The sequence below is a fragment of the Scyliorhinus torazame genome, chromosome 6 (genome assembly GCF_047496885.1).
Source record: "Scyliorhinus torazame isolate Kashiwa2021f chromosome 6, sScyTor2.1, whole genome shotgun sequence".
Taxonomy (NCBI): Eukaryota; Metazoa; Chordata; class Chondrichthyes; order Carcharhiniformes; family Scyliorhinidae; genus Scyliorhinus; species Scyliorhinus torazame.
In genome coordinates this window covers 96893684-96921642 of record NC_092712.1, presented here as the reverse complement: position 1 = coordinate 96921642, position 27959 = coordinate 96893684, and the positions used below count along the sequence as shown (strand labels likewise).

General features: G+C 49.2%; 1 protein-coding gene across 24 annotated transcripts in view; it reads left to right on the top strand.

Moving 5' to 3' along the window:
* mllt10 (MLLT10 histone lysine methyltransferase DOT1L cofactor) overlaps positions 1-27959 on the top strand; it is a 498389-nt gene that overhangs the window by 101581 nt on the left and 368849 nt on the right. For all 24 annotated transcript variants that reach the window (XM_072508516.1, XM_072508507.1, XM_072508512.1 and 21 more), the window contains one exon: positions 5406-5509. In XM_072508516.1, the coding sequence (XP_072364617.1) occupies positions 5406-5509 (104 nt within the window). The remainder of the gene's footprint in view (positions 1-5405; positions 5510-27959) is intronic.

Below are 27959 nucleotides of genomic sequence, written 5' to 3'. Positions count from 1 at the left end.
GGGGCTGGCGAAGTACCGTGCCGGTGGGAACGGCAAAGGCGCTGTTATCAACGCCCCCAAGCTGGTGCCCTTGCATGAGGGCGCCTCTACACGCTCCCATACCGACCCTCCCCCACCACCCACTTCCTGATCATGGCTATGTTCGCTGCCCAATAGTAATTACTGAAGTTCGGCAGCGCCAGCCCGCCCTCCCCCCAGCTCCATTCAAGCATCCCCCTTTTTACTCGCGGGGTCTTGTCCGCCCATACAAAGCCAGTGATTACTTTATTGACCCGTTTAAAAAAGGACCGCGGAATAAAGATGGGGAGACACAAACAAAAACCGGAATCTCGGGAGGACCATCATTTTCACTGGCTGCACCCTCCCAGCTAGTGACAACGGAAGCGTGTCCCATCTCCGAAAATCGTCCTTCGTTTGGTCCACTAGTTGGGTCAGATTTAGTTTGTGCAGCCGTTCCCATTCCCGCGCCATCTGGATGCCGAGGTACCGAAAGCTTCCCCCTACCACTCTAAACGGCAGTTCTTCTAGTCGCCTCTCCTGCCACCTTGCCTGGACCGCAAACATCTCACTTTTCACCATATTTAGTTTATACCCCGAAAACCAGCCAAATTCCTCCAGAATCCTCATAATTTTTACCATCCCCTCCAGTGGGTCCGATACATACAGGAGCAGGTCGTCTGCGTAAAGCGAGACTCTGTGTTCCACTCCCCACCCGGATCAGCCCCTTCCAGCCCCTTGAGGCTCTCAGCGCAATTGCCAGTGGTTCTAATGGCTAACGTGAACAACAGTGGGGAGAGGGGGCATCCCTGTCAAGTCCCCCGATGCAGCCTAAAATAGTCCGATGTTCTATTCGTCCGTACGCTCTCAACAGGAGCCTGATACAACAACCTGACCCAGTCAATAAAGCCCCGCCCAAGTCCGAACCGTCTCCGTACCTCCCACAGATATTCCCATTCTACCCGATCAAAAGCCTTCTCTACGTCCATTGCAACCACGACCTCCACCTCCTTATCTTCCGGGGGCATCATGATCACATTTAACAACCTTCTTACATTGGCCACCAACTGCCTTCCCTTAACGAACCCAGTTTGATCCTCCCCAATAACGTCCGGGACACAATCCTCAATCCTAGAGGACAAGATTTTGTCCAGCAGTTTGCCGTCCACATTCAATAGGGATATCGGCCTATAGGACCCACACAGCTCTGGGTCCTTGTCCCGCTTCAGGATCAATGAGATCATGGCCTCTGACATCGTCGGGGGAAGCACCCTACGCTCCCTTGCCTCATTGAATATCCTCATCAACAGCGGCCCCAATATCCCAGAGAACTTTTTGTAGAACTCCACTGGGTACCCGTCCGGCCCCGGGGCTTTACCCGACTGCATGGCCTTCAGACCCTCCGCTATCTCTTCCAATCCAATCGGGGCCCCCAGTCCTTCTATCAACTCGCCATCCACCTTCAGGAAATTCAGCACCCCCCTAAGAAGTGCCTCATCTCCTCCGACCCCGCTGGAGGTTCCGACCCATTCGGCCGACTATAAAACACCTTGAACGCCTTATTCACCCCTGCTGAGTCCCCAACCAGGCTCCTGTCCACATCCTTTACTTTCCCTATCTCCCTGGCTGCCTCCCTCTTTCTAAGCTGTGCCTCCCTCTTTCTAAGCTGCTGTGCAAGCATTCTGCTGGCCTTCTCCCCATGCTCCTAGATCGCCCCCCTCGCCTTCCTCAGTTGCTCTACCGCCCTCACTGTAGTTAACAATCCAAACTCCGCCTGTAGCCTCTGTCATTCCCTTAAAAGCCCTGCCTCTGGGGTCTCCGCATACTTCCTGTCGACTTGCAATATCTCCTTTATCAGTCGGTCTGTCTCTGCTTTGTCGACCTTCTCCCTGTGGGCCCGTATCGAGATCAGCTCCCCTCTAACCACTGCCTTCAATGCCTCCCAGACCACCGCTGCCGAAACTTCACCCGTGTCGTTGACTTCCAGGTAGTTCTGAATACCTATCCTCAGCCGCTCGTACACCTCTTCGTCAGCTAAAAGTCCCACGTCCAGCCTCCAGTGCGGGCGCTACTCTCCTTGCTAACCTGTAGGTCAACCCAGTTGGGGGCATGATCTGAGATTATGATCGCCGAATATCCCGTGTCCACCAACCCCATCAGTAGAGCCCTGTTCAAAATAAAGAAATCAATCCGGGAGTACACTTTATGCACGTGCGAGTAGAAGGAAAATTCCTTCACTCTCGGCTGCCCGAATCTCCACGCCCCCCCCCCCCCCCCCCCCCCCCCCCCCCCATCTGCTCCATGAACCCCTTTAGCTCCTTTGCCATTGCTGGCACCCTGCCCGTCTTTGAGCTCGACCGGTCTAAACCAGGGTCAATAACTGTGTTAAAGTCCCCTCCCATGACCAACTTATGCAAATCTAGATCCTGGATCTTTCCCAGCATCCTCTTTATAGGGGCTGTTTAGCACAGGGCTAAATCGTTGGCTTTGAAAGCAGACCAAGGCAGGCCAGCAGCACGGTTCAATTCCCGTAGCAGCCTCCCCAAACAGGCGCCGGAATGTGGCGCCTAAGGGCTTTTCACAGTAACTTCATTGAAGCCTACTTGTGACAATAAGCGATTTTCATTTTCATTATAAACTCCACATCATCCCAATTTGGCGCATACACATTTACTAGTCCCACCTGCACCCCCTCCAGTTTCTCACTGATCTTAATGTACCGGCTTCCCACATCCGTAACTATTCTTCCCGCTTCGAACACTACTCGCTTATTAATCAGGACCGCAACCCCTCTAGACTTCGAGTCAAGCCCCGAGTGGAAAACCTGTCTGACCCATCCCCTCCTTAATCTGATCTGATCAGCTACTCTAATGTGCGTCTCCTGTTGCATTACCACGTCTGCCTTCAGTCCCCTCAGATGAGTGAACACGCGTGGCCTTTTAAACCGGCCCATTTAGTCCTCTTACATTCCTGGTGATCAGCCTAGTTGGGGCCCCCCCTTCGCTGATCAGCCATCACCTTTCTTGGGCCAGTCTCCAGCCCGCGCCCCACGCCTCCACCGGCCCGCCCCCAGGCAGCCTCCGCCCCCGACCTCCTTTCTGTCCCTCAGCAAATGTCCTTCCCCCATCAGCAGAACACCCCCCCCCCCCCCCCCCCCCCCCCCCCGTAGCAGCACAATGTAAACCGACCCCTTCGACAAGCATAACATCTGCTCACCTCCCACTGCGCTTCTGTGAGCTAGCCCGCCCAGCTAGCTTGGTGACCCCCGCCCATGGTGCCAGACATTTTCCCATCTGTTGTTCCTTCCCCCAGCTCATACACACTTACTCAAACAAAAAATCCGTCCCAACACAATTGCCCTGAAAAAAACCCGATAAACAAAGAAAAAATCAAACAAAAGATCCAGCATCTAACAAACACACCTCCATCCCACATCAGTGCAAATGTAAAATTTAACTCACTCAGCTCTGAAACTGGCCCCAAATCACGACAGAAGGCATTACAAATAACGTATGAAAAACAAAAAACAGGAAACCTTCTTAACGTGAACGTTGCAGCAAAGTTCAAAGTCCTCAGTCCGCCACCAGTCCTTTCCTTTTTGCGAAGTCCATCGCTTCCTCGACTTGGGCGATTCGAAATAAAAATGTTGCTCCTCATACATGACCCAGAGACAGCAGTCCAAACTTCACCTTTTTCTTAAAAAGGGTCGACTTTATCTGAGTGAACCCCGCTCTTCTCCTGGCCACCTCTGCACTCAGGTCTTGATCGATCCGCAGGATACTGTTCTCCCATTTACAACTCCGTGTCTGCCTCGCCCACTGTAAAATACGCCCCTTGTCCAAGTACCTGTGGAATCTCACCACCATTGCCCTCGGGAGAGGGCTGGGGGGCGGGTTTCCCCACTCGTGGCTTCCTCGTTAGCACTCTGTGAGCCCTGTCCACCTCCAAGGGTCGGGAGAATGTCCCATCCCCCAGCAGCTTCTCGAATATGCCCGCTATGTATGCCCCAGCGTCCGCTCCTTTGGACCCTCCGGGAGACCGACGATTCTCAGGTTCTGCCACTGGGATCTGTTCTCTAGGTCCTCTACCTTCTCCAGGAGCCTTTTCTGCTGGTCTCTCAGCATCCCCACCTCCAACTCCACCGCAGTTTGATGTTCCTCCTGCTCAGCCAGCGCCTTCTCTACTTTCTGGATCGCCCGACCTTGGGCATCCAATCTGAGCTCCAGCCGTGCAATTGATTCTTTAATCAGGTCCAAGCAGACCTGCTTCTGCTTGGCGAAGCCCTCCTGGATAAATTGCATCAGCTGCTCCGTTGACCGCTCGGTCGACAAGCCAAGACTCTGGTTATCCGCCATGCTTACTCCTGCTTCAGCCCAAGCCTTCTCTGTTCGTCTGTTTCTTCCTTTGCGAGCACTTCTAGTCTGCCTCTCCATGCACCGGTGTGGGAATCCAATCAACAATTGCCTCGACCATCAATTTTCCAAATCAAGTCCGGTAAACAATTGGGGGAATAGGTCCAAAGGTCCGACCTGAGCGGGAGCCACCAAATGTGCGACCCACTCCTTAATAGCTGCCACCGGAAGTCGAGCATCGAGAGAGATCTTTTGACACCTGAAGAAAGATGTCTGACCTTGTCAGAAGAATGCAAGATCTGTAATTAAAGTCTTCAGAAAACTTGGCTGTATTTCTTCAGAAGCTGCTTGTTACTTGTTTCAGCTCACCTTCCAGGCGCACAATTCTGAACTACTTAGAAAGAAATTGCTAATCTATTTGCAGACATTTCTTTAACTAAACTGCAAAGAGAACAGATACTTGACTTCTGCTCACATCCCAATCTTTAAAACTCAACTAAACTGTTTTTCTGCAAAATGCCTGGTACCTCAACTCCTCCCATTAATTACATCATTTTACCAAGCTGAAAAACAATGTATCTAATTAACTCCCCTTAATCCAAACGAAGCTCCATTAGCTCAAGCTTTTACGATGCCTTGATTGCACATCTGGCTCCCCAAATCCTTCAATCCGGGGCTCTTTAAAAACACTACCACTGCAGTCATGCACATACTAACCTAGACTTTTAACCCTATTGCACCAAATACATAGAGTACATGTCTGAGCCAGCGTACAACTGAGATTTGCTCCTCATGGATTTTGTAACTCTTACAGTTGTATTCCCAAAATTGAATTGCATATGTTGACATTGCAGCTAATAGTGAATGCTGAAAGAAAGTGTGATAAAAGCTGCAGGAACAAGTGTTCACTGTATGGAAGTTTAAAAAAAAAAAAAAAAATTTATTAAAATATTTGTGATCCCGTGAGTGGACCTGATTGATCCGATTTCACATGTATTGTGATCTTACAATTATTAAGAATTGCTGAATTTAAAAATTGTCTATTTCTCCCTCCAGACTTGCTACATCTGTGAGGAACAAGGTCGTGAAAGCAAAGCAGCAACTGGTGCGTGTATGACCTGTAATAAACATGGATGTCGACAGGCTTTTCATGTGACTTGGTTAGTATTATCATTTATTTTGTGAGAAATGGACATAAGGACTCCAGTTAATGCATACCTAGAGTGCCACATTAAGTGTTATGGTCGGGATGATCTCTACTACTGTGTGAAAGGAGGGAGGCAATTAGTTTAACATTTGTTGTTGAGAAATTGTTGGAATCCATTATTAAGAAAGTAATAACAGGACATTTAAAATAAAAATCAAAACACAATCCATCAGAGTCAGCTTGATTTTATAAAGTGTAGAGTTCTTCAATGATGTAACAAACCAAATGAATAATGGGGATCCTGTAGACGTAGTATATCTGGACTTCCAGAAGACATTTGATAAGGTGCCGCACAAAAGGTCAATTAATAACAAGGTAAAATTACATGAGGTTAGGGATAATTTATTACCTTGGATAGAGGACTGGCTAACCGACAGAATGCAGAGAGCTGGGATAAATGGGTCTTTTTCTGGTTGGCAAGATGTAACTAGCGGGCTGCTGTAGTGTTTGGTCCTTGGACCCAATTTACAATCTATATTAATAACTTGGATGCAGGGATAGAAGGTATATAGCCAAACCTTCAGATTACACTAAAAAAGTTGGGATAAGAAGTTGCAGTAGAGAAATAAGAAATTTACAATTGAATATGGATACGTTAGGTGAGTAGGCCAAAATTTGGCAAATGGAGTTTAACTTGGATAAGAGAGAGGTTACCCATTTTGGTCGGAAAGAAAAGTACGGCAACTTATCATCTAAATGGAGAGAAACGTCAGAATGCTTTGCTGCGCAGGGATCTGGGTGTCATTGTGTCATGAATCACAGAAAGCTAGTACGCAGGTACAGCAGGTAATTAGAAGGCAAATGGATTTTTGGCACTTATGGCTAAAGAAATAGAGTATAAAAGTAGGGAGTGTTCCTGTAACTGTACAAGGCATGTTGAGACCGCACCTGGAGTACTGTGTACAGTTTTGGCCTCTTGAGGAGGGATGTAGTTGCATTGGAGACAGTTAAGAGGAAGATCACTAGATTTAATCCAGAGATGAGGGGTTTGTCTTACGAAGAGTGTTTGAGCAGCTTAGGCCGATACACTGTTGAGTTTAGAAGAATGAGAGGAGATCTAAATTACGGTATATAAAATGATAAAACATTGACAATGTAGAAGCAGTGTGGATGCTTTCTCTTGTGGGGCAATGGAGAATGAGAGGTCATAGTTTTAGGATAAGAGGTAGCAGATTTAAAAAGATGAGAAATTACTTCTCTCAAAGAGTCATGAATCTGTGAAATTCGCTACCCCAGAGTGCGGTGGATGCCGGGACATTGAGTAAATTTAAGGAGGAGATAAGACAGAATTTTAATAAGTAATGAGTTGAAGGGTTATGGAGAATGGACAGTAAAGTGGAGCCGAGGCCGAAATGAGATCAGCCATGATCGTATTGACTGGCAGAGCAGGCTCGAGGGGCTGAATTGCCTACTTCTGCTCCAAGTTCTTATGTTCTTAAGTTTGTTGATCTACCTGACAAAGCACTGTTGCTTTTACATGTTGAGGCACTTTTGAACTAGCAATAGAAGGCATGTCACAATAGTTCATATAATGTAGTTATAGGTGATGGATATTACACATTAGACACAAACAGCAAAATATTTGAGTTAATCAGTGATGCTCCTCGCAATTGAAATGTCAGTGGACAGTCTTGCCTGGACTGGCACATGTATAATGGCCACCTGGGATGTCTGCTGATAACGTGGAACAGTTCCCCTGTATGATATGGTAACTTCAGGATGGAAATTAGAGGTTTTGGAAGGCATGTTGGGCTATCTAATCGGCATTGGCCATTCAACCCAACTTGGGTCTATGCCGATATTAATGTTTTGCACAAACTTCCACCTTCCACCCCCAACTTTAATTATCTCTCGCAGAGGCAAGTGTTGTGTTTGGTCCTTTGTAGTTAAACACTTCAACTTGTCCAAACCAGAATTGTTTATTGAGTCTTGTGTGGTAAAATGGCAATCTGATATAGAGCACGTTATCATGGAGATAATCCAGCATGTCGATGAGGCCACAGAAGTGGGCGTGATTGCACCACCCAGAGATGACGCGATGCCTAAACCTCTGCAAACAACTCAACATGTAACGACAACTAGCGCCATGCCAGAGACTGCTATGAAAAAACAAAACCAAGAGACACCAAAATACATCACCATGTCCTAACACTTAAGAGAAAAAAAGAGAAGACTGGGAGAACTAATTCATCCCACCAACCAACCAGTAACGAAAACAGTCGCAAGTAACAAGCAATATCATGCAAGAAAGAGAAAGCAACTGGTAACACAAGTATGGCAGTCTTGGACACAGGCCTTTCAAAGGCACAGGGCGAAGCGCAAGAGAAGCAAGATGCTGGCAAGTAGACCAGTCTCTGACAAGGTGGGCAACAACTCGAAAGAATGAGAGCTGTACAAAGGAAATGGACACTTGTCAGGAGCAACATGTTTATGGACACTTTAGTAAAATTCGGTCACTTTACCAGCTACATATAATGAATGTACAAACGCTGCTGTTTCACGGTGCCAAGGTCCCAGGTTTGATTCTGGCCCTGGGTCATTGTCCGTGTGGAGTTTGCACATTATCCCGTGTCTGCGTGGGTCTTATCCCCACAACCGAAATATGTGCAGGGTAGGTGGATTGGCCATGCTAAATTACCCCTTAATTGGAAAAAAAATAATTGGATACTCTAAATTTAAAAAGAAAAATAATGAATGTATAAAATTTAATGTTTAATGTTACCTGTAAAAAAATGATCTTAATGTTTCTAGTGCCGGCATGCAGGATGTAACTGGGATTGGTGGATTCAGCTCTTCTTGGCATGCTGGAGCATCGGTGACTTGCTCTTCATCACTGGCTGTGACTATACTTTCTGGCTGAGCTGATCCAGGCACTGGCGTTCTTGCTCAAAGACTGTGGAGCTGCATAATTAAATAGTCATTAGGTCATCCTCAGAATCAGTGTCAGAGTTGCCTACTATTGCAATCTCCACGTCGCTGTAATCAGCATCTTATCTGTGTCTTCCCATTCGCCATCGACTGCTTGGGAGTAAATTACTGGAGCAGTTTCAAGGACTTGTAATGGGTCACCACTTACCTCTTGAGGCCAGTTTTTCCAAGATTGGGACGACTTCTTGCGTCTCTGGTTCAATCAATAGCTGATCTTCGGTAGTATCAACAGCTTCAATTTATACATGCGGCTCTCCAAACTCCTGCACTCCACAGAGTCCAGCACGGCCTGTGCGTCCCCCGTGACCACCTCGTCATTGCTTGATGACCACCGGAGCCGTGCCACTGGAGCCTCATCTCTTCTGCTGGAGAAGCGATGTGCAAGTAGCTCATAGTGTTCGTCCTCCGTCTCACTTTCCATGTCATCTCTTTCTACATCATCGTCGATAACCTTAAGCAGATATTCATAGCAATCGTCCTCGGATTCAGATTCATTGTCAGTCTTTTCACCTGAAAAATATAGTTTCACATACGGGATTATTTGTTAATGAAATAGAACGGCAAGTTCAAAACCAGCCTTTTGTTTGGCTGCAAAGCTTGGCTTAAAATTCCACCCTGTGGAACTTCAGTGGGACCGAAGAAGTTGAAGAACAATTGATTCATTTGATATAGTTCTTGTCGCTGTTCTTGGTACTTGACACTTGTACTTTGGTTTCGTTCAGATTGTTACACTTTTGCCTTCTCTCCAGTCGATTGTGCAGCCGATGATTTGTGGTTCAGCAAAGAACGATTTCAGCGGCCGTGTTATCTCATCTTACTGCATGCAGCGCTCATGTATGGTCCATGGTGGAACGTGCAAATCATTGTTTTGCAAAGTGCCCAACACGGCTGCACCTCGAACACACAGCAGCGGCTCCTGTCGTCCGCTTAGAATGATCAGTGGGGGGTAGAATACTTAGTGCCATGGGCGGGGGCTACCAGGCTAGCTGGGAGGGCTATCTCACAGAAGTGCAGTGGGGGGCGAGCAGGTGACTTGTCTGTTATGGGGGGTTGGGAGTGTTGTTTTGTTTAGGGGCGAGGGGGTGGGAGGGGGGAACTGGAGCTTGGAAACAAATGAGAGGTCGATGACGATGGACACCCGAGGGCGGGCCTGAGGAGGCACGGGATGCGGGCCGTAGGCTGGCCTAAGAAGGGTGATGGTTGATCGGCAAGGGTTGCCCCCCCCCCGCGACCAGGCTGATCACATGGAACGTGAGAGGGCTGAATGGGCCGGTCAAGAGAGCTTGTGTGTTCGCGCATCTGAAGAGGCAGAAGGCGGACGTGGCGATGTTACAAGAGACACACCTATGGGTGGTGGATCAGACTCGGCTGAGGAAGGGTTGGGTTGGGCAGGTATTTCATTCGGGGCTAGATTCTCAAACTAGGGGGGTTGCGATCTTGATTAATAAGCGGGTTTCATTTGAGCTAGGCAGCATAGTGGCGGATTTGGGGGGTAGGTATGTTATGGTAAGTGGGAAGTTGTAGGGGATTCTATTATCAGGGGGATAGATAGTATCCTTTGTGAGCAGGATAAAGAGTCCCGCATGGTATGTTGCCTGCCCGGTGCTAGGGTGCGGGACATCTCTGACCGGCTTGAAAGGATACTGGAGAGGGAGGGGGAGGATCCAGTTGTTGTGGTCCATGTCGGTACCAACAACATAGGCAAGTCTAGGAAAGAGGACCTGTTTAGAGATTATAAAGAGCTAGGATTCAAATTTAAAAAAAACAGGTCCTCAAGGGTCATAATCTCCGGATTACTGCCCGAACCACATGCAAATTGGCATAGGGAGGCAAGAATCAGGGAAGTTAACACGTGGCTGAAAGAGTGGTGGGAAAGAGGGGTTCCTTTTCATGAGACACTGGCATCAGTTTTGGGACAGGGGGGACCTATACTGTTGGGATGGCCTCCACCTGAACCGAGCTGGGACCAGTGTTCTGGTGAAAAGAATAAATAGGGTGGTCAATAGGACTTTAAACTAAAGATTGGGGGGGAAGGGAAAGTCAGGGAACCAAGAGGTGAAGTAATCAGTGGGAAGCGTAGCTGCTTAGGAATACAAAAAAGCACGAAAATACAAAACTCAGGAGAGGTTACGATAGTCCCCATCCACAAAATATGACAGTGTATGGAAAGGCTCAGTAAACCAAGGTCCACCACACTAAGAAAACAAAAAGGGACGGTCAATAGAGAATTAAAGGTGCTATATTTAAATGCGCGCAGTGTACGGAACAAGGTAGATGAGCTTGTGGCCCAGATTGTGACTGGCAGGTATGATGTGGTAGGCATCACAGAGACATGGTTGCAGGGGGTTCAGGACTGGCATTTAAACATCCAGGGATTCACAACCTATCGAAAAGACAGGGAGGTGGGCAGAGGGGGCGGGGTTGCCTTGTTAATTAGGAATGAAATTAAATCAATAGCACTAAATGACATAGGGTCAGATGATGTGGAGTCTGTGTGGGTAGAGGTGAGGAACCACAAAGGCAAAAAAACCATAATGGGAGTTATGTACAGGCCTCCTAACAGTGGCCAGGACCGGGGACACAAAATGCACCACGAAATAGAAAGTGCATGTCAGAAAGGCAAGGTCACAGTGATCATGGGGGACTTCAATATGCAGGTGGACTGGGTAAATAATGCTGCCAGTGGACCCAAGGAAAGGGAATTCATTGAATGTTTACAGGAGGGCTTTTTGGAACAGCTTGTGATGGAGCCCACGAGGGAACAGGCCATTCTGGACTTAGTGTTATGTAATGAGCCAGACTTGATTAAAGATCTTAAAGTAAGGGAGCACTTAGGAGGCAGTGATCATAATATGGTAGAATTCAATCTCCAATTTGAAAGAAAGAAGGTAGAATCAGATGTAAAGGTGTTACAGTTAAATAAAGGTAACTACAGAGGCATGAGGGAGGAACTGACGAAAATCGACTGGGAGCAGAGCCTAGTGGGAAAGACAGTAGAACAGCAATGGCAGGAGTTTCTGGGAGTAATTGAGGACTCAGTACAGAGGTTCATCCCAAAGAAAAGAAAGGTTATCAGAGGGGGGGATTAGGCAGCCATGGCTGACAAAGGAAGTTAGGGAATGCATCAAAGCAAAAGAGAAAGCCTATCATGTGGCAAAGAGTAGTGGGAAGTCAGAAGATTGGGAAGCCTACAAAAACAAACAGAGGATAACAAAGAGAGAAATAAGGAAAGAGAGGATCAATTATGAAGGTAGGCTAGCCAGTAACATTAGGAATGATAGTAAAAGTTTCTTTAAATACATGAAAAACAAACGGGAGGTCACTGACTTCCGGGTGCGGCGATGACCAGCTGAGTCGCACGTTTCGGCAGCTCCCTGTGAAACGGACTTTTGGGCTCTTGATAGGAGCCCCAACGGCAATTTTGACGGCTAAAAACACTGTGCGGTAAACCAGAAGGGAATCCCCCCTGGATACGGATGGAAAAAGGAGGAGAGAGTGGCCAGATTGCAGTGGATCCTTTAGAACAGCGGCAAGGAAGGCAAGCAAAAACCAAGATGGCGTCGGAAGGTGGCAGTTTAACATGGGGCCCTGAACAACAAGAGTTCTTGAAATGCTGTGTGGAAGAGATCAAAAAGGAAATGAAGAAAGAGCTGTTGGCCCCGATACTACAGGCGATCGAAGGGCTAAAGGAGGAACAAAAGACCCAGGAGCGGGAGCTTCGGGTCGTGAAGGCAAAGGCAGCCGAGAATGAGGACGATATACAGGGCCTGGTGGTGAAGACGGAGACGCAGGAGGCACATCAGAAACGATGTGTGGAAAGGTTGGAGGCACTGGAAAACAACGCAAGGAGGAACAACCTGAGGATTCTTGGTCTTCCTGAAGGTGTGGAGGGAGCGGACGTCGGGGCATATGTGAGCACGATGCTGCACTCGTTAATGGGAGCGGAGGCCCCGGCGGGTCCGTTGGAGGTGGAGGGAGCATACCGAGTGATGGCGCGAGGACCGAGAGCAGGAGAAATTCCCAGAGCCATAGTGGTGAGATTCCTCCGTTTTAAGGATAGAGAAATGGTCCTTAGATGGGCGAAGAAAACTCGGAGCAGTAAATGGGAGAACGCGGTGATCCGCGTTTATCAAGACTGGAGTGCGGAGGTGGCGAGAAGGAGGGCGAGCTTTAATCGGGCCAAGGCGGTGCTTCATAAAAAGAAGATAAAATTTGGAATGCTGCAACCGGCAAGACTGTGGGTCACATATCGAGGGAGGCACCACTACTTTGAGACGGCGGATGAAGCGTGGACTTTTATTGTGGAAGAAAAACTGGAATGAGCGGGTTATTAAAAAGAACGTTCGAACAAAGTGGTGGGGCGAATGTGGGGGGCAAAGAGGGGTTTTATGTACTAATCCTGCGATGTGGTAACTTTTCTCTCTCCCACAGGTGGTGATGGGGGGAGGAGGGGAGGTGGAGGAGATGGGGCATTGGCCATTGGGGGCGGGGCCAAGGGAGAAGCGCGGGCTTGGTTCCCGCGCTATGATAATCATGGCGGGAATAGAGAAGCAGGAAGGAGGGGGCGTCGCACGGTGCGAGCCGAGGTCATGGGGGGAAGCCGAGGTCAGCCAGAGTTTGCTGACTTCTGGGAGCAACATGGGGGGAGTAATTACGCTAGCGGGGGATCTAGCTGGGGGGGGGGGGGTGGGAGGGGGGAATTACTGGGTTGCTGCTGCTGGGGAGAGGGGGGAGCTGGTATGGGAGAGGATGGGCGGGGGGGCACCGCCTGGGGGAGATACAGATGCGTGGGAACCGGGTGAGGAGCTGGAAAAAGGTGATGGCTAATCGACAAGGGGGGGGGGGGGGGTAGGAAGCCCCCCAACTCGGCTGATCACGTGGAACGTGAGAGGGCTGAACGGGCCGATAAAGAGGGCACGGGTACTCGCACACCTTAAGAAACTTAAGGCAGATGTGGTTATGTTACAGGAAACGCACCTGAAACTGATAGACCAGGTTAGGCTACGCAAAGGATGGGTGGGGCAGGTGTTCCATTCGGGGCTAGATGCGAAAAACAGGGGGGTGGCTATATTAGTGGGGAAGCGGGTAATGTTCGAGGCAAAGACTATAGTGGCGGAAAGCGGGGGCAGATACGTGATGGTGAGTGGCAAACGACAGGGGGAGACGGTGGTTTTGGTAAACGTATATGCCCCGAACTGGGATGATGCCAATTTTATGAGGCAGATGCTAGGACGCATTCCGGACCTAGAGATGGGAAAGCTGATAATGGGGGGAGATTTTAATACGGTGTTGGAACCAGGGCTGGATAGGTCGAAGTCCAGGACTGGAAGGAGGCCGGCAGCAGCCAAGGTACTTAAAGATTTTATGGGGCAGATGACAGGTGTAGACCCGTGGAGATTTAGCAGACCTAGGAGTAAGGAGTTCTCGTTTTTCTCCTATGTCCATAAAGTCTACTCGCGAATAGACTTTTTTGTGCTGGGTAGGGCATTGATCCCGAAGGTGAGGGGAACGGAGTATACGGCTATAGCCATTTCGGATCACGCTCCACACTGGGTGGACTTGGAGATAGGGGAGGAAACAGGAGGGCGCCCACCCTGGAGAATGGACATGGGACTAATGGCAGATGAGGGGGTGTGTCTAAGGGTGAGGGGGTGCATTGAAAAGTACTTGGAACTCAATGATAATGGGGAGGTCCAGGTGGGAGTGGTCTGGGAGGCGTTGAAGGCGGTGGTTAGAGGGGAGCTGATATCAATAAGGGCACATAAAGGAAAGCAGGAGAGTAAGGAACGGGAGCGGTTGCTGCAAGAACTTTTGAGGGTGGACAGACAATATGCGGAAGCACCGGAGGAGGGACTGTACAGGGAAAGGCAAAGGCTACATGTAGAATTTGACTTGCTGACTACAGGCACTGCAGAGGCACAATGGAGGAAGGCACAGGGTGTACAGTACGAATATGGGGAGAAGGCGAGCAGGTTGCTGGCACACCAATTGAGGAAAAGGGGAGCAGCGAGGGAAATAGGGGGAGTGAGGGATGAGGAAGGAGAGATGGAGCGGGGAGCGGAGAGAGTGAATGGAGTGTTCAAGACATTTTATAAAAAATTATATGAAGCTCAACCCCCGGATGGGAGGGAGAGAATGATGGGCTTCTTGGATCGGCTGGAATTTCCCAAGGTGGAAGAGCAGGAAAGGGTGGGACTGGGAGCACAGATCGAGGTAGAAGAAGTGGTGAAAGGAATTAGGAGCATGCAGGCGGGAAAGGCCCCGGGACCGGATGGATTCCCAGTCGAATTCTATAGAAAATATGTGGACTTGCTCGCCCCGGTACTGACGAGGACCTTTAATGAGGCAAAGGAAAGGGGACAACTGCCCCCGACTATGTCTGAAGCAACGATATCGCTTCTCTTAAAGAAGGAAAAGGACCCGCTACAATGCGGGTCCTATCGAACTATTTCCCTCCTAAATGCAGGTGCCAAGGTCCTGGCCAAGGTAATGGCAATGAGAATAGAGGAATGTGTCCCGGGGGTGGTCCACGAGGACCAAACTGGGTTTGTGAAGGGGAGACAGCTGAACACGAATATACGGAGGTTGTTAGGGGTAATGATGATGGCCCCACCAGAGGGAGAAACGGAGATAGTAGTGGCGATGGATGCCGAGAAAGCATTTGATAGAGTGGAGTGGGATTATTTGTGGGAGGTGTTGAGGAGATTTGGATTTGGAGAGCGGTATGTTAGATGGGTGCAGCTGTTGTATAGGGCCCCAGTGGTGAGCGTGGTCACGAATGGACGGGGATCTGCATATTTTCGGCTCCATAGAGGGACAAGGCAGGGATGCCCTCTGTCCCCATTATTGTTTGCACTGGCGATTGAGCCCCTGGCGATAGCGTTGAGGGGTTACAAGAAGTGGAGGGGAGTACTTAGGGGAGGAGAAGAGCACCGGGTATCTTTGTATGCGGACGATTTGCTGCTATACGTGGCGGACCCGGCGGAGGGGATGCCAGAAATAATGCGGATACTTGGGGAGTTTGGGGATTTTTCAGGGTATAAATTGAACATGGGGAAAAGTGAGTTGTTTGTGGTGCATCCAGGGGAGCAGAGTAGAGAAATAGAGGACCTACCGTTGAGGAAGGTAACAAGGGACTTTCGTTACCTGGGGATCCAGATAGCTAAGAATTGGGGCACATTGCATAGGTTAAATTTAACGCGGTTGGTGGAACAGATGGAGGAAGATTTCAAGAGATGGGATATGGTATCCCTGTCAATGGCAGGGAGGGTGCAGGCGGTTAAGATGGTGGTCCTCCCGAGATTCCTCTTTGTGTTTCAGTGCCTCCCGGTGGTGATTACGAAGGCTTTTTTTAAAAGGATTGAAAAGAGCATCATGGGTTTTGTGTGGGCCGGGAAGACCCCAAGAGTGAGGAAGGGATTCTTACAGCGTAGCAGAGATAGGGGGGGGGGCTGGCACTACCGAGCCTAAGTGAGTATTATTGGGCTGCTAATATTTCAATGGTGAGTAAGTGGATGGGAGAGGAGGAGGGAGCGGCGTGGAAGAGATTAGAGAGGGCGTCCTGTAGGGGGACTAGCCTACAGGCTATGGTGACAGCCCCATTGCCGTTCTCACCGAGGAACTACACCACAAGCCCGGTGGTGGTGGCTACACTGAAGATTTGGGGACAGTGGAGACGGCATAGGGGAAAGACTGGAGCCTTGGGGGGTCCCTGATAAGAAACAACCATAGGTTTGCCCCGGGGGGAATGGATGGGGGATATGGAATGTGGCAAAGAGCAGGAATAACGCAACTGAAAGATCTGTTTGTGGATGGGAAGTTCGCGAGTCTGGGAGCGCTGACCGAGAAATATGGGTTGACCCAAGGGAATGCATTCAGGTATATGCAACTGAGGGCTTTTGCGAGGCAACAGGTGAGGGAATTCCCGCAGCTCCCGACACGAGGTGCAGGACAGAGTGATCTCAAAGACATGGGTGGGGGATGGTAAGGTGTCAGATATATATAGGGAAATGAGGGACGAAGGGGAGACTATGGTAGATGAACTAAAAGGGAAATGGGAAGAAGAGCTGGGGGAGGAGATCGAGGAGGGGCTGTGGGCAGATGCCCGAAGCAGGGTAAACTCGTCGTCCTCGTGTGCCAGGCTAAGCCTGATTCAGTTTAAGGTATTACACAGGGCACATATGACTGGAGCACGGCTCAGTAAATTTTTTGGGGTGGAGGATAGGTGTGCGAGGTGCTCGAGAAGCCCAGCGAATCATACCCATATGTTTTGGTCATGCCCGGCACTACAGGGGTTTTGGATGGGGGTGACAAAGGTGCTTTCAAAAGTAGTAGGAGTCCGGGTCGAACCAAGCTGGGGGTTGGCTATATTTGGGGTTGCACAAGAGCCGGGAGTGCAGGAGGCGAGAGAGGCCGATGTTTTGGCCTTTGCGTCCCTAGTAGCCCGGCGCAGGATATTGCTAATGTGGAAAGAAGCCAAGCCCCCGGGGGTGGAGACCTGGATAAATGACATGGCGGGGTTTATAAAGCTAGAGCGGATTAAGTTCGTCCTAAGGGGGTCGGCTCAAGGGTTCACCAGGCGGTGGCAACCGTTCGTCGAATACCTTGCAGAAAGATAGACGGAATGGGAAAAAGAAGGCAGCAGCAGCAGCCCAGGATCGGGGGGGGGGGGGGGAGAGGTGGGGGGTGGGTGGTGGGGTGGGGGGGAGAGGTGGGGGGTGGGTGGTGGGGTGGGGGGTGCGGGGGGGGGAGGGGGGGGGGCGAGGAGGAACCAGAAGGACTCTCAGGGTTGTTAATATATACTGTATAGTATGTATAGGTCGTTGCTACAGATAATTATATATTGGACTGTTAAATTATATTTTTGGAGAGTGTTACTTGTGACAAGGCAGTTGCCAATTAGGGCTAGTTTTCATTTTTGTTATTTATTATTTATTCATTTTTTGTTTATAAAATAGGTCATTGTTATTTGTGTTGTTATAATATTGTGTAAAGGATGCACAATGTACTGTGTTGGTTGACCAAAGATTTTCAATAAAATATTTAATAAAAAAAAACGAACGGGAGGCAAAAGTTGACATTGGGCCGCTCCAAAATGACGCTGGTAATTTTTTGATGGGAGACAAGGAAATAGCTGAGGAACTAAATAAGTACTTTGCGTCAGTCTTCACAGTAGAAGACATGAGTAATATCCCAACAATTCCGGAGAGTCAGGGGGCAGAGTTGAATATGGTAGCCATCACAAAGGAGAAAGTGCTAGAGAAACTAAGAGGTCTAAAAATTGATAAATCTCCGGGTCCAGATGGACTACATCCTAGAGATTTAAAGGAGATAGCTGAAGAAATAGTGGAGGCGTTAGTTATGATCTTTCAAAAGTCACTGGAGTCAGGGAAAGTCCCAGAGGATTGGAAAATCACTGTTGTAACCCCCCTGTTCAAGAAGGGAACAAGGAAAAAGATGGAAAATTATAGGCCAATTAGCCTAACCTCGGTTGTTGGCAAGATTCTAGAATCCATTGTTAAGGATGAGATTTCTAAATTCTTGGAAGTGCAGGGTCAGATTAGGACAAGTCAGCATGGATTTAGTAAGGGGAGGTCGTGCCTGACAAACCTGTTAGAGTTCTTTGAAGAGATAACAAATAGGTTAGACCAAGGAGAGCCAATGGATGTTATCTATCTTGACTTCCAAAAGGCCTTTGATAAGGTGCCTCACGGGAGACTGCTGAGTAAAATAAGGGCCCATGGTATTCGAGGCAAGGTACTAACATGGATTGACGATTGGCTGTCAGGCAGAAGGCAGAGAGTTGGGATAAAAGGTTCTTTTTCGGAATGGCAACCGGCGACGAGTGGTGTCCCGTAGGGTTCAGTGTTGGGGCCACAGCTGTTCTCTTTATATATTAACGATCTAGATGACGGGACTGGGGGCATTCTGGCTAAGTTTGCCGATGATACAAAGATAGGTGGAGGGGCAGGTAGTATGGAGGAGGTGGGGAGGCTGCAGAAAGATTTAGACAGTTTAGGAGAGTGGTCCAAGAAATGGCTGATAATTCAACGTGGGCAAGTGCGAGGTCTTGCACTTTGGAAAAAAGAATAGAGGAATGGGCTATTTTCTAAACGGTGACAAAATTCATAATGCTGAAGTGCAAAGGGACTTGGGAGTCCTAGTCCAGGATTCTCTAAAGGTAAACTTGCAGGTTGAGTCCGTAATTAAGAAAGCAAATGCAATGTTGTCATTCATCTCAAGAGGCTTGGAATATAAAAGCAGGGATGTACTTCTGAAGCTTTATAAAGCATTAGTTAGGCCCCATTTAGAATACTGTGAGCAATTTTGGGCCCCACCCCTCAGGAAGGACATACTGGCACTGGAGCGGGTCCAGCGGAGATTCACACGGATGATCCCAGGAATGGTAGGCCTAACATACGATGAACGTCTGAGGACTTGGGATTATATTCATTGGCGTTTAGGAGGTTGAGGTGAGATCTAATAGAAACTTACAAGATAATGAATGGCTTAGATAGGGTGGATGTAGGGAAGTTGTTTCCATTAGCAGGGGAGACTAGGACCCGGGGGCACAGCCTTAGAATAAAAGGGAATCACTTTCGAACAGAGATGAGGAGAAATTTCTTCAGCCAGAGAGTGGTGGGTCTGTGGAATTCATTGCCACAGAGGGCGGTGGAGGCCAGGACGTTAAGTGTCTTTAAGACAGAAGTTGATAAATTCTTGATTTCTCGAGGAATTAAGGGCTATGGAGCGAGAGCGGGTAAATGGAGTTGAAATCAGCCATGATTGAATGGTGGAGTGGACTCGATGGGCCGAATGGCCTTACTTCCGCTCCTATGTCTTATGGTCTTATGGATGCCGGTGGTCTTAGTAAATATTTACACAACAAACTGGGATGAGTTTTCTTTTTTCCCCCAGGTTCACAAAGTGTACTCCTGGATTGATTTTTTTTTTGTTTTGAACAAGACTTTGCTGGCTGGGGTGGTGGAGGCTGAGTATTTGGCGCCTGCTGTGCCAGACCATGCCCCACACTGGGTGGACTTAAGAGAAAGCAAAGAGGGGGGTCAGCGCCCACAATGGAGACTGGATGTAGGACTGTTAGCAGATGAGGAGCTGTGCGGACGGGTGGGGGAGGCCACTGCGGGGTAAGTTTTGGCAGCAACTGTATGCAAAGCGCTGAAGGCGGTGGTTAGGGGGAAGCTAATTTCGATACGGGCTCACAGAGTGAAGGTGGAACGGGCCGAGATGGACAGGTTGGTTAGGGAGATACTCCAGGTGGACAGAAGGTATTCTGAAGCCCCAGAGGTAGGGTTGTTGAAGGTGTGGCAGAAGCTGAAGATGGAGTTTGGGCCGTTATCTACAGGGAAGGCGGTGGGGAAGTTGAGTAAGGCGAGAGGGGCGATAAGAGTATGGTGAGAAGGCCTGTAGAATGCTAGCACACCAGCTAAGGAAAAGGGAGAAGGCCAGGGAATAGGAAGAGTGCAGGACAGAGGAGGAAACGTGGTACTGGACCCAGCGGAGATGAATGGGGTGTTTAAAGAGTTTTACAGTGGGTTATATGAGTCGGAGCTCCCAGCTGGAGTTGGAGGGGATGAGGCAGTCTTTGGAAAGGTTGAAGTTTCCGTAGGTGGAGGAAGAGTTGGTGGAGGGGCTAGGAACCCCGATCGGGATTGAGGAAATACTAGAGGGATTAGAGGCCATGCAGTCGGTCAAGGCCCTGGGACCGCTCGGCTAACCAGTGGAATTTTACAAGAAGTTCTTTGGGATGCTGGACCCGCTGCTGGTGAGGGCATTAAATGAGGCAAGGGAGCGGGGTGTTCTCCCCCCAACAATGTCACAGGCCTTGATTTCATTGATCCTGAAGCGGGAGAATGACCCAGAGCAATGTGGGTCTACAGACCAGTCTCCCTGTTAAATGATGGTGCCAAAATCCTGGCCTTGAGGATAGAGGACAGTGTTTCGGGGGTGATAGGGGAAGACCAGACGGGGTTTGTTAAAAGTAGGCAATTAACGGCCAATGTTCGAAGGCTCCTGAATGTGATCATGATGCCCTCCGAGGGGAGGGAGGTGGAGGTGGTGGTTGCTATGGACGCGGAGAAGGCCTTCGACTGGGTGGAGTGGAAATATCTGTGGGAGGTGCTGGGACGGTTCAGGTTTGGGCAGGGCTTCATTGACTGGGTTCGGTTGCTGTACCAGGCACCAGTGGCGAGCATCCGGACGAACCGGGTGAGCTCCGACTATTTCCGATTGCACCGGGGGACGAGGCAAGGATGTCCCCTCTCCCCACTGTTGTTTGCCTTGGCTATAGAGCCGATGGCGCTGAGAGTGTCAAAAGACTGGAAGGGGCTAGTCCGGGGGAGGGGTGGAACACAGGGTCTCGCTGTATGCAGACGTCCTACTCCTATATATTTCGGACCCGTTAGGGGGGATGGGAGACGTTATGCGGATCATAGGGGAATTTGGCCGGTTCTCGGGGTACAAATTGAATACGAGTAAAAGTGAGGTTTGTGTGATCCATGCGAGGGGGCAGGAGAGGAGACTGGAGGAGTTGCCGATTAAGGTGGTGGGAAGTAGTTTTCGTTACCTGGGTATTCAGGTGGCAAGGAGATGAGAGCAGTTACACAAATTAAATCTGGGCCGATTAGTGGAACAAATGAAGGAGGACTTCCGTAGATGGGACATACTCCCGTTGTCACTGGCGGGGAGGGTGCAGACCGTAAATTTGACGGTTCTCCCGAGATTTTTGTTTGTTTTTCAGTGACTCCCTATTTTTGTTTCAAAGGCCTTTTTTAAACAGATGAACAGGGTGATATCTGGGTTTGTGTGGGCTGGTAAAATCCTGAGAGTAAAGAAAGTGTTGCTGGAGTGGAGCCGAGGGGAGGGAGAGCTGGCACTGCCGAACTTTAGGAACTACTACTGGGCGGCAAATATTGCCATGATTAGGAAGTGGGCAACTGGGGAGGGGTCGGTGTGGGAGCAGGTGGAGGCAGCATCATGTAAGGACACGTGTTTGGATGCATTGGTAACGGCACGCTGCCGTTCTCGCCGGCCCAGTACTCTACAAACCCAGTGGTAGTGGCGGCTCAGAGTTTGGGGGCAATGGTGGAAGCACATGGGAGTGTCGGGAGTGTCGGTGTGGGCTCCAATATGTGGTAATCACCGGTTTGTGCCGGGGAGGTTGGATGGGGGGTTTCAGAGGTGGCAGAGAGCGGGTATTGAGAGGCTGGGGGATCTTATTATTGATGGGAGCTTTCCCGGTCTGGAGGATCTGGGAGTGAAGTTTGAATTGCCAGGAGGGAATGGGTTCTGATATCTCCAGGTAAGGGATTTTGTGCAAAGGCAGGTTTTTACCTTTCCTCTCCTTCCGCTGCAGGGGATACAGGACAAGGTAGTTTCTAGAGTGGGGTTGGGGGAGGGTAAAGTATCGGAAATTTACAAAGAACTTATGAAGTGGGAGGAAACCCAGATAGGGGAGACAAAACTTAAATGAGAAGATGAGTTGGGAAAGGAGTTGGAGGCGGGTCTGTGGGAGGATGCCCTGAGCATGAGGATGCGTCCTCATCATGTGCCAGGCTCAGCCTGATACAATTCAAAGTGGTTCATCGGGCACACCTGACGGTGGCCAGGATGAGTAGGTTTTTTGGGGTAGAGGACAGGTGTGGGCAATGTGCAGGAGGGCCCGCAAATCATGTCCACATGTTTTGGGCATGCCCGAAGGTCAGGAGATTCTGGCAGGGATTTGCAGATGTCATGTCCAGGGTGTTAAAGGTGAGGGTGGCACCGAGTCCAGAGGTGGTGATTTTTGGAGTGTCGGAAGACCCGGGAGTCCAGGCGGCAAGGGAGGCTGATGTTTTGGCCTTTGCCTCCTTGGTAGCTCGGAGACCAATCTTACTAGCATGGAGGGACTCGAAGCACCTGAAAACAGGGGTATGGATTGGTGACGTGGCTGGGTTTCTCAGCCTTGAGAAAATCAAGTTCGCCCTGAGAGATTCTTCATTAGGGTTCGTTCGTAGGTGGCAGCCATTTATCAACCTCTTCAGAGAAAATTGAACCATCAGATTCAATAAAGGGGGGGAGGGGGGTCGGGAGCAAGGGGGGCGGGTAGGGGGAGAGAGACTGTTGGTCTAACTTAGGTGAGAACTGTGGGAGATGGAGGGATGTGTTACGCGTTGAGCTGTGTTTATATCTGTAGTTGTGTCTTTTGTTATTATAAAACCATATGCCTTAATAAAATGTTTTATTTTTTTTAAATGGCTGCCCGCACTGAGACCACATTTCTTCATGACGTGCGTCACAGCACTAATGACGCTGGCTCCTTCTTCCATATTGGCGGCAAACGTGTTTAAAAAAAAAAATATATATATATATTTATTAAAGTTTTTTTAACACAATTTTTCTCCCTTACAAACAATAACCCCCCCCCGTAACAAAAAAAAACGAGAAATCGCGCAGAGCAAGATATATACATGGCAAAATGATATATTTACACAGCTTTGTACACTGGCCCTCTCCCGTACGTGCCAGTTTCCCCCACCCTTCATGTTATCTCTTGCTCATCCACCCTCCCAGGCAGTCTCTCTCTTTCCCCCCCCCGCCCCAGGACGTCCCCCCCCAAGGTTGCTGCTGCTGCTGACCGACCTTCCTCTAACGCTCCGCGTGATAGTCTAGGAACGGTTGCCACCGCCTCTCGAACCCCTGCGCAGACCCTCTCAAGGCAAACTTAATCCTCTCCAACTTTATGAACCCAGCCATATCATTTATCCAGGCCTCCAGGCTGGGGGCTTTGCCTCCTTCCCCATCAGCAAGATCCTTCGCCGGGCTACTAGGGACGCAAAGGCCAGAATGCCGGCCTCTTTCGCCTCCTGCACTCCCGGTTCGTCCACTACTCCAAATATTGCTAACCCCCAGCTTGACTTGACCCGGACTTTCACCACCTGAGATATTGCTCCCGCCACTCCTTTCCAGAACCCCTCCAGTGCCGGGCATGACCAAAACATGTGGACATGGTTCGCCGGGCTCCCTGAGCACCTTCCACATCTGTCCTCCACCCCAAAGAACCTACTCAGCCTCGCCCCTGTCAAGTGCGCTCTGTGGACCACCTTAAATTGTATCAGGCTGAGCCTGGCACACGAGGAGGAGGAATTAACCCTACCTAGGGCATCAGCCCACAGACCTTCCTCGATCTCCTCCCCCAGCTCCTCCTCCCATTTACCCTTCAACTCTTCCGCTTCCCCCTCTTTCAACTCCTGGTGTATTTCCGACACCTTGCCCTCCCCGACCCATACCCCCGAGATCACCCTATCTTGAACTTCTTGTGCCGGGAGCAACGGGAATTCCCTCACCTGTCGCCTCACAAAAGCCCTCACCTGCATATATCTAAAGGCATTTCCCGGGGTAAATCGAACTTCTCCTCCAGTACCCCTAGGCTCGCAAACGTCCCGTCGATGAACAGGTCCCCCATTCTTCCAATCCCCGCCCGATGCCAGCTCTGGAACCCCCCGTCCATCTTCCCCGGGACAAACCGGTGGATACCCCTCATCGGGGACCACACCGATGCTCCCATTGCACCCCGGTGCCGTCTCCACTGGCCCCAGATCCTTCGCGTTGCCGCCACGGCAAACGTTTTTGAGCAGAGTGCACCTATTTGTATAGCTATCTTGCTCGCCTGGAAAATCTTCACAGACTTTTCCAGCACCAAATTTTCCTTACGCAATAATATCGCCTGAAGCTTATCATCAAGTAAACCAAAGACACTTTGGTTGTGGATTAATGAAGATTTCAGGTCGCTGGAGTTGCATGACTGGGCCTCCAGCCTCAAGTCCGTGACACAACTGTCAAATGATTTGCCAAGTCTCTGGGTACGTATATGGAACACATAGCGCTCAAACATTTCATTCTTCTTAGGGGAACAATGCTTATCGAAGTGCTTCATCACTTCAGCAAATTTCTTGTGATCCTCCTCATTATCAAACACAAACAGTTCAAGCGCTCGTGGACCTGCCATTGTTAGCAGCAACGTAATTCACCTTTCATCAGGCTGGGCCTGTAGGCCCAAGGCCACAACATAAAGTTTGAACTGCTGTTTGAACAGCCGGCAGTTCTCACCTACATTACCGGACGTCTGAAGCTGGTGGGGGCCCTCAGTCCGTCCATCTCGAGCTTCAGCATTTTCTTACGATTTTCTTATCATGGAGTCTGCTAACTACTCCTCTGGAACTTGCACCTAGCACTGACCATTCACATGCATGTCTTATTACCCTCTCAATCTTCTTCTGTAGATGGCCTGATGTCTCCCTTAGTCACAGGTCACATGACCTTCGTCTAGCGACTGCATTGTGTGTCTATACCACCACCTGCTGGTTGGAGGTCGCACACCTTCCAACTATGATATAGCCCATAGGCATATCACCACAGCGAGGACGTAAGCCGTCACCCCCATCTGGAGCACTGGCAAGCCTGACACCTCGATAATAGCCACCGGTGGACATTACTCCAAATCAACGTTGAATATTTCCAACATGGTATTGAAGAAAGAGACCCAAAAGCTGATTAACTTGGGACAAGACCAGAACATAGGAATGTGGTTTTTATTTTGAAAATGTTTTTATCGCAGTTTTTCATTTTACACACTGGACAATAGACCACGGTATGTGGATCTGGTACAATATACAAGAACATTCCATGGGTATCGCCGATCGCGCCGGCCCCCTCTTTTTGTTGTTTTATTAGGTTACATATCTTGCAGTAGTTGATTGTCATCTATTTACATATATGCAGCTCTTCCGACAGCCAGTCCGCAGCTGTGGGGGTTGTTGCTGATTGCCAGCCGAGCAGGATTCTTCGGCGGGCGAATTGGAAAGCAAAGGCGAGGGCCCCTTCCCCATGAATAGTTCTGGCTGTTTCGATACCCCGAAGACTGCCATTCTTGGACATGGCTCCACCCTCACCCCCAAAACCTTGGACATTGCCTCCAAGAAGGCTGTCCAAAATCCGACAAGTCTGGGGCATGCTCAGAACATGTGGGTGTGGTTGGCTGGGCCTCCCTGGCACATTTGTCCTCCACCTCCCGCAAGAACCTGTTTATTCGGTTCTTGTCAGGTGCGCTCAGCGCTCTACTTTCAGTTGCATGAGGCTTAGCCTGGCGCAAGTTGAGGTGGAGTTGGCCCTGTTCAGTGCTTCACTCCAGATCCCCCATCCTATTTCTATCCCTAGTTCTTCCTCCCGTTTTTCCTGTGTTTCGTCCAGTGGGGAGCGTGTCCTTTCTAATAGTCATCCGTATAGGTCTCCGCAGTTTCCCCACATCGAACCCAAAAAAGTCAATAATTCAACATGCTCACCCCCCCAATACCCACAAGTCTTATTCATACAGCGCCCAATCCATGTGACTTTACAAAGGCGTCTGCTTCTCCCGGCTCATTAAAATAATAGTCTTTCCCATCGAAAGTCACTCTTATCCACACCGGATACATGGGCGGCACGGTAGCACAGTGGGTAGCACTGTTGCCTCACAGTTCCCAGGTCCCAGATTCGATTCCCAGCTTGGGTCATTGTCTGTGTGGAATCTCCATGTTCTCCCTGTGTCTGCGTGGGTATCCTCCGGGTGCTCCAGTTTCCTCTCACAAGTCCCGAAAGAAGTGCTGTTCGGTGAATTGGATATTCTGAATTCTCCCTCTCTCTACCCAAACAGGCACTGGAATGTGACCACTAGGGGCTTTTCACAGTAACCTTCACTTGTGACAATAAAGATTATTATTACAGAACCCCAAACCGGACTCGTACACAGCGGCTGTGGCTTTGTTAAATGCAGCTGCCACCTTTGCCAGCTCCGCTCCCACGTCCTGGTAGAACCTGATGGTAGAACCTTCCCATTCGTAGTCTCAATGCTCCCTCGCCCATCTCGGGGTCCCCCCTTTCTTTGAAGCTATGAAACTTCACAATTACTGCACGCAGTGGTTCCTCAGGGTGAGGGTTTTACAAGAGTATACTGTGGACCCGGTCCAACTCTGGAGGGGATGTAAATCCACCCCATCCCATCATGTTCCCAAACATCTCCGCAAAATACCCTATTACGCCAGTCCCACAATTCGGACATTTTGCCTCTTGGACCAATTCTCTAAATTATTCACCTTAGTCGATTTATTCGCTTCGGCCACCGGAGATATCGCCGCTTCCACTGAGGCAATCTGATCACTATACCTTGAAAGAGCCATCTCCATGCTGTTTATCGTAGCTGCATGGGCCTTCATCATTTCGTTGGTCCTCTCCAAAGTCACTCGGATGGGCGCTAAGGCCTCTTCCATCGATTTGCGGAGGTCTCCCGACACACACTCCCCCGCCAAAGTGCTCGTAAGCATCTTGGTCATGAGTGTAGTAGCCAGAGCCCCAGAGGCTGCCTCTGCCATCTTTTCCGCGACGAGCCCTGATAGGCCTCACATTCTGTCGATGAACCTCTACTTTCTGCCTTTTTCCCCATGCCCTTTCTGTGCTTTCACTGAAATAGGATCCATATCCCATTAAATATGTGGGTTTTCAAACGAGAATAAACCCTGGAACTAAAAGAAAAGGGCTGAAAGCACAGTACTGTAGCAAGAGCCGCCTAGTGCACATCTTCCCCCTACATATTGCCACCGGAGGTCTCAGCTTTTGCATTCTTTTTATTCCTGCAGCTTGGGTCTCTGTGACCCACTTCCTCACACATCTAACATCAACTCTTCAAAAACTAGGAATTCATTCAAAATACAAAATGCAAATGAAAAGGAATTCATAATACACAAACGGTATGAAAAGATGCAAAAAGTAATAAAAGTTCACATTTCCTTCAGTTTGGCTCAGCAGGTACTGGTCAACCTCTGGAAACTTATTCAAATTGCTCTTGTTATTGTATATACACTGCCCATATCAGAAGACTGTTAAACATAGGTGCGTCATAATCAAACTTTACCTGAAGTCCAAAGACGTTGTTTCAGCAATAGTTCCTGGATAACTATCACAATTGGGAAACGTGGATGATCTTTGTCCTGTTCTAGCTTAGGGGTTCTGTGGCCGATTGCAGTAGCTCCACTACTTTTAGTGAGCAGTTAACTGGAAATTGAACATGGGATTTAGTGACTGTGGAGCAAGAACCCAATGACTATGCCAACTGAGCCAGTTGGAGAATCATTTAATATTATATCTCCTCCCCATCTCTTTCAAGGTATTGATTACTTGCTGAACAAGATCCATAGAGCCAGGTTATCCTTCAGTATCTCTCACACATGGCTTATTCATGTACCAGCTGGTACATGTTAGTGTTTAGTAGGATGCTGGGTAGGAGTTTGTAGACATAATGGCATCATACACCAGCTCAGTGCCATCATGGGTTGACGCTCACATATTTTGTCCAGGTGTTGTTGAGCAGCAATGCAGATTTGTTCAACATATCATTACACTTCATGTGGTACCTGGCCATTTAGGTCAGCAGGGTCCTAGGATTGATA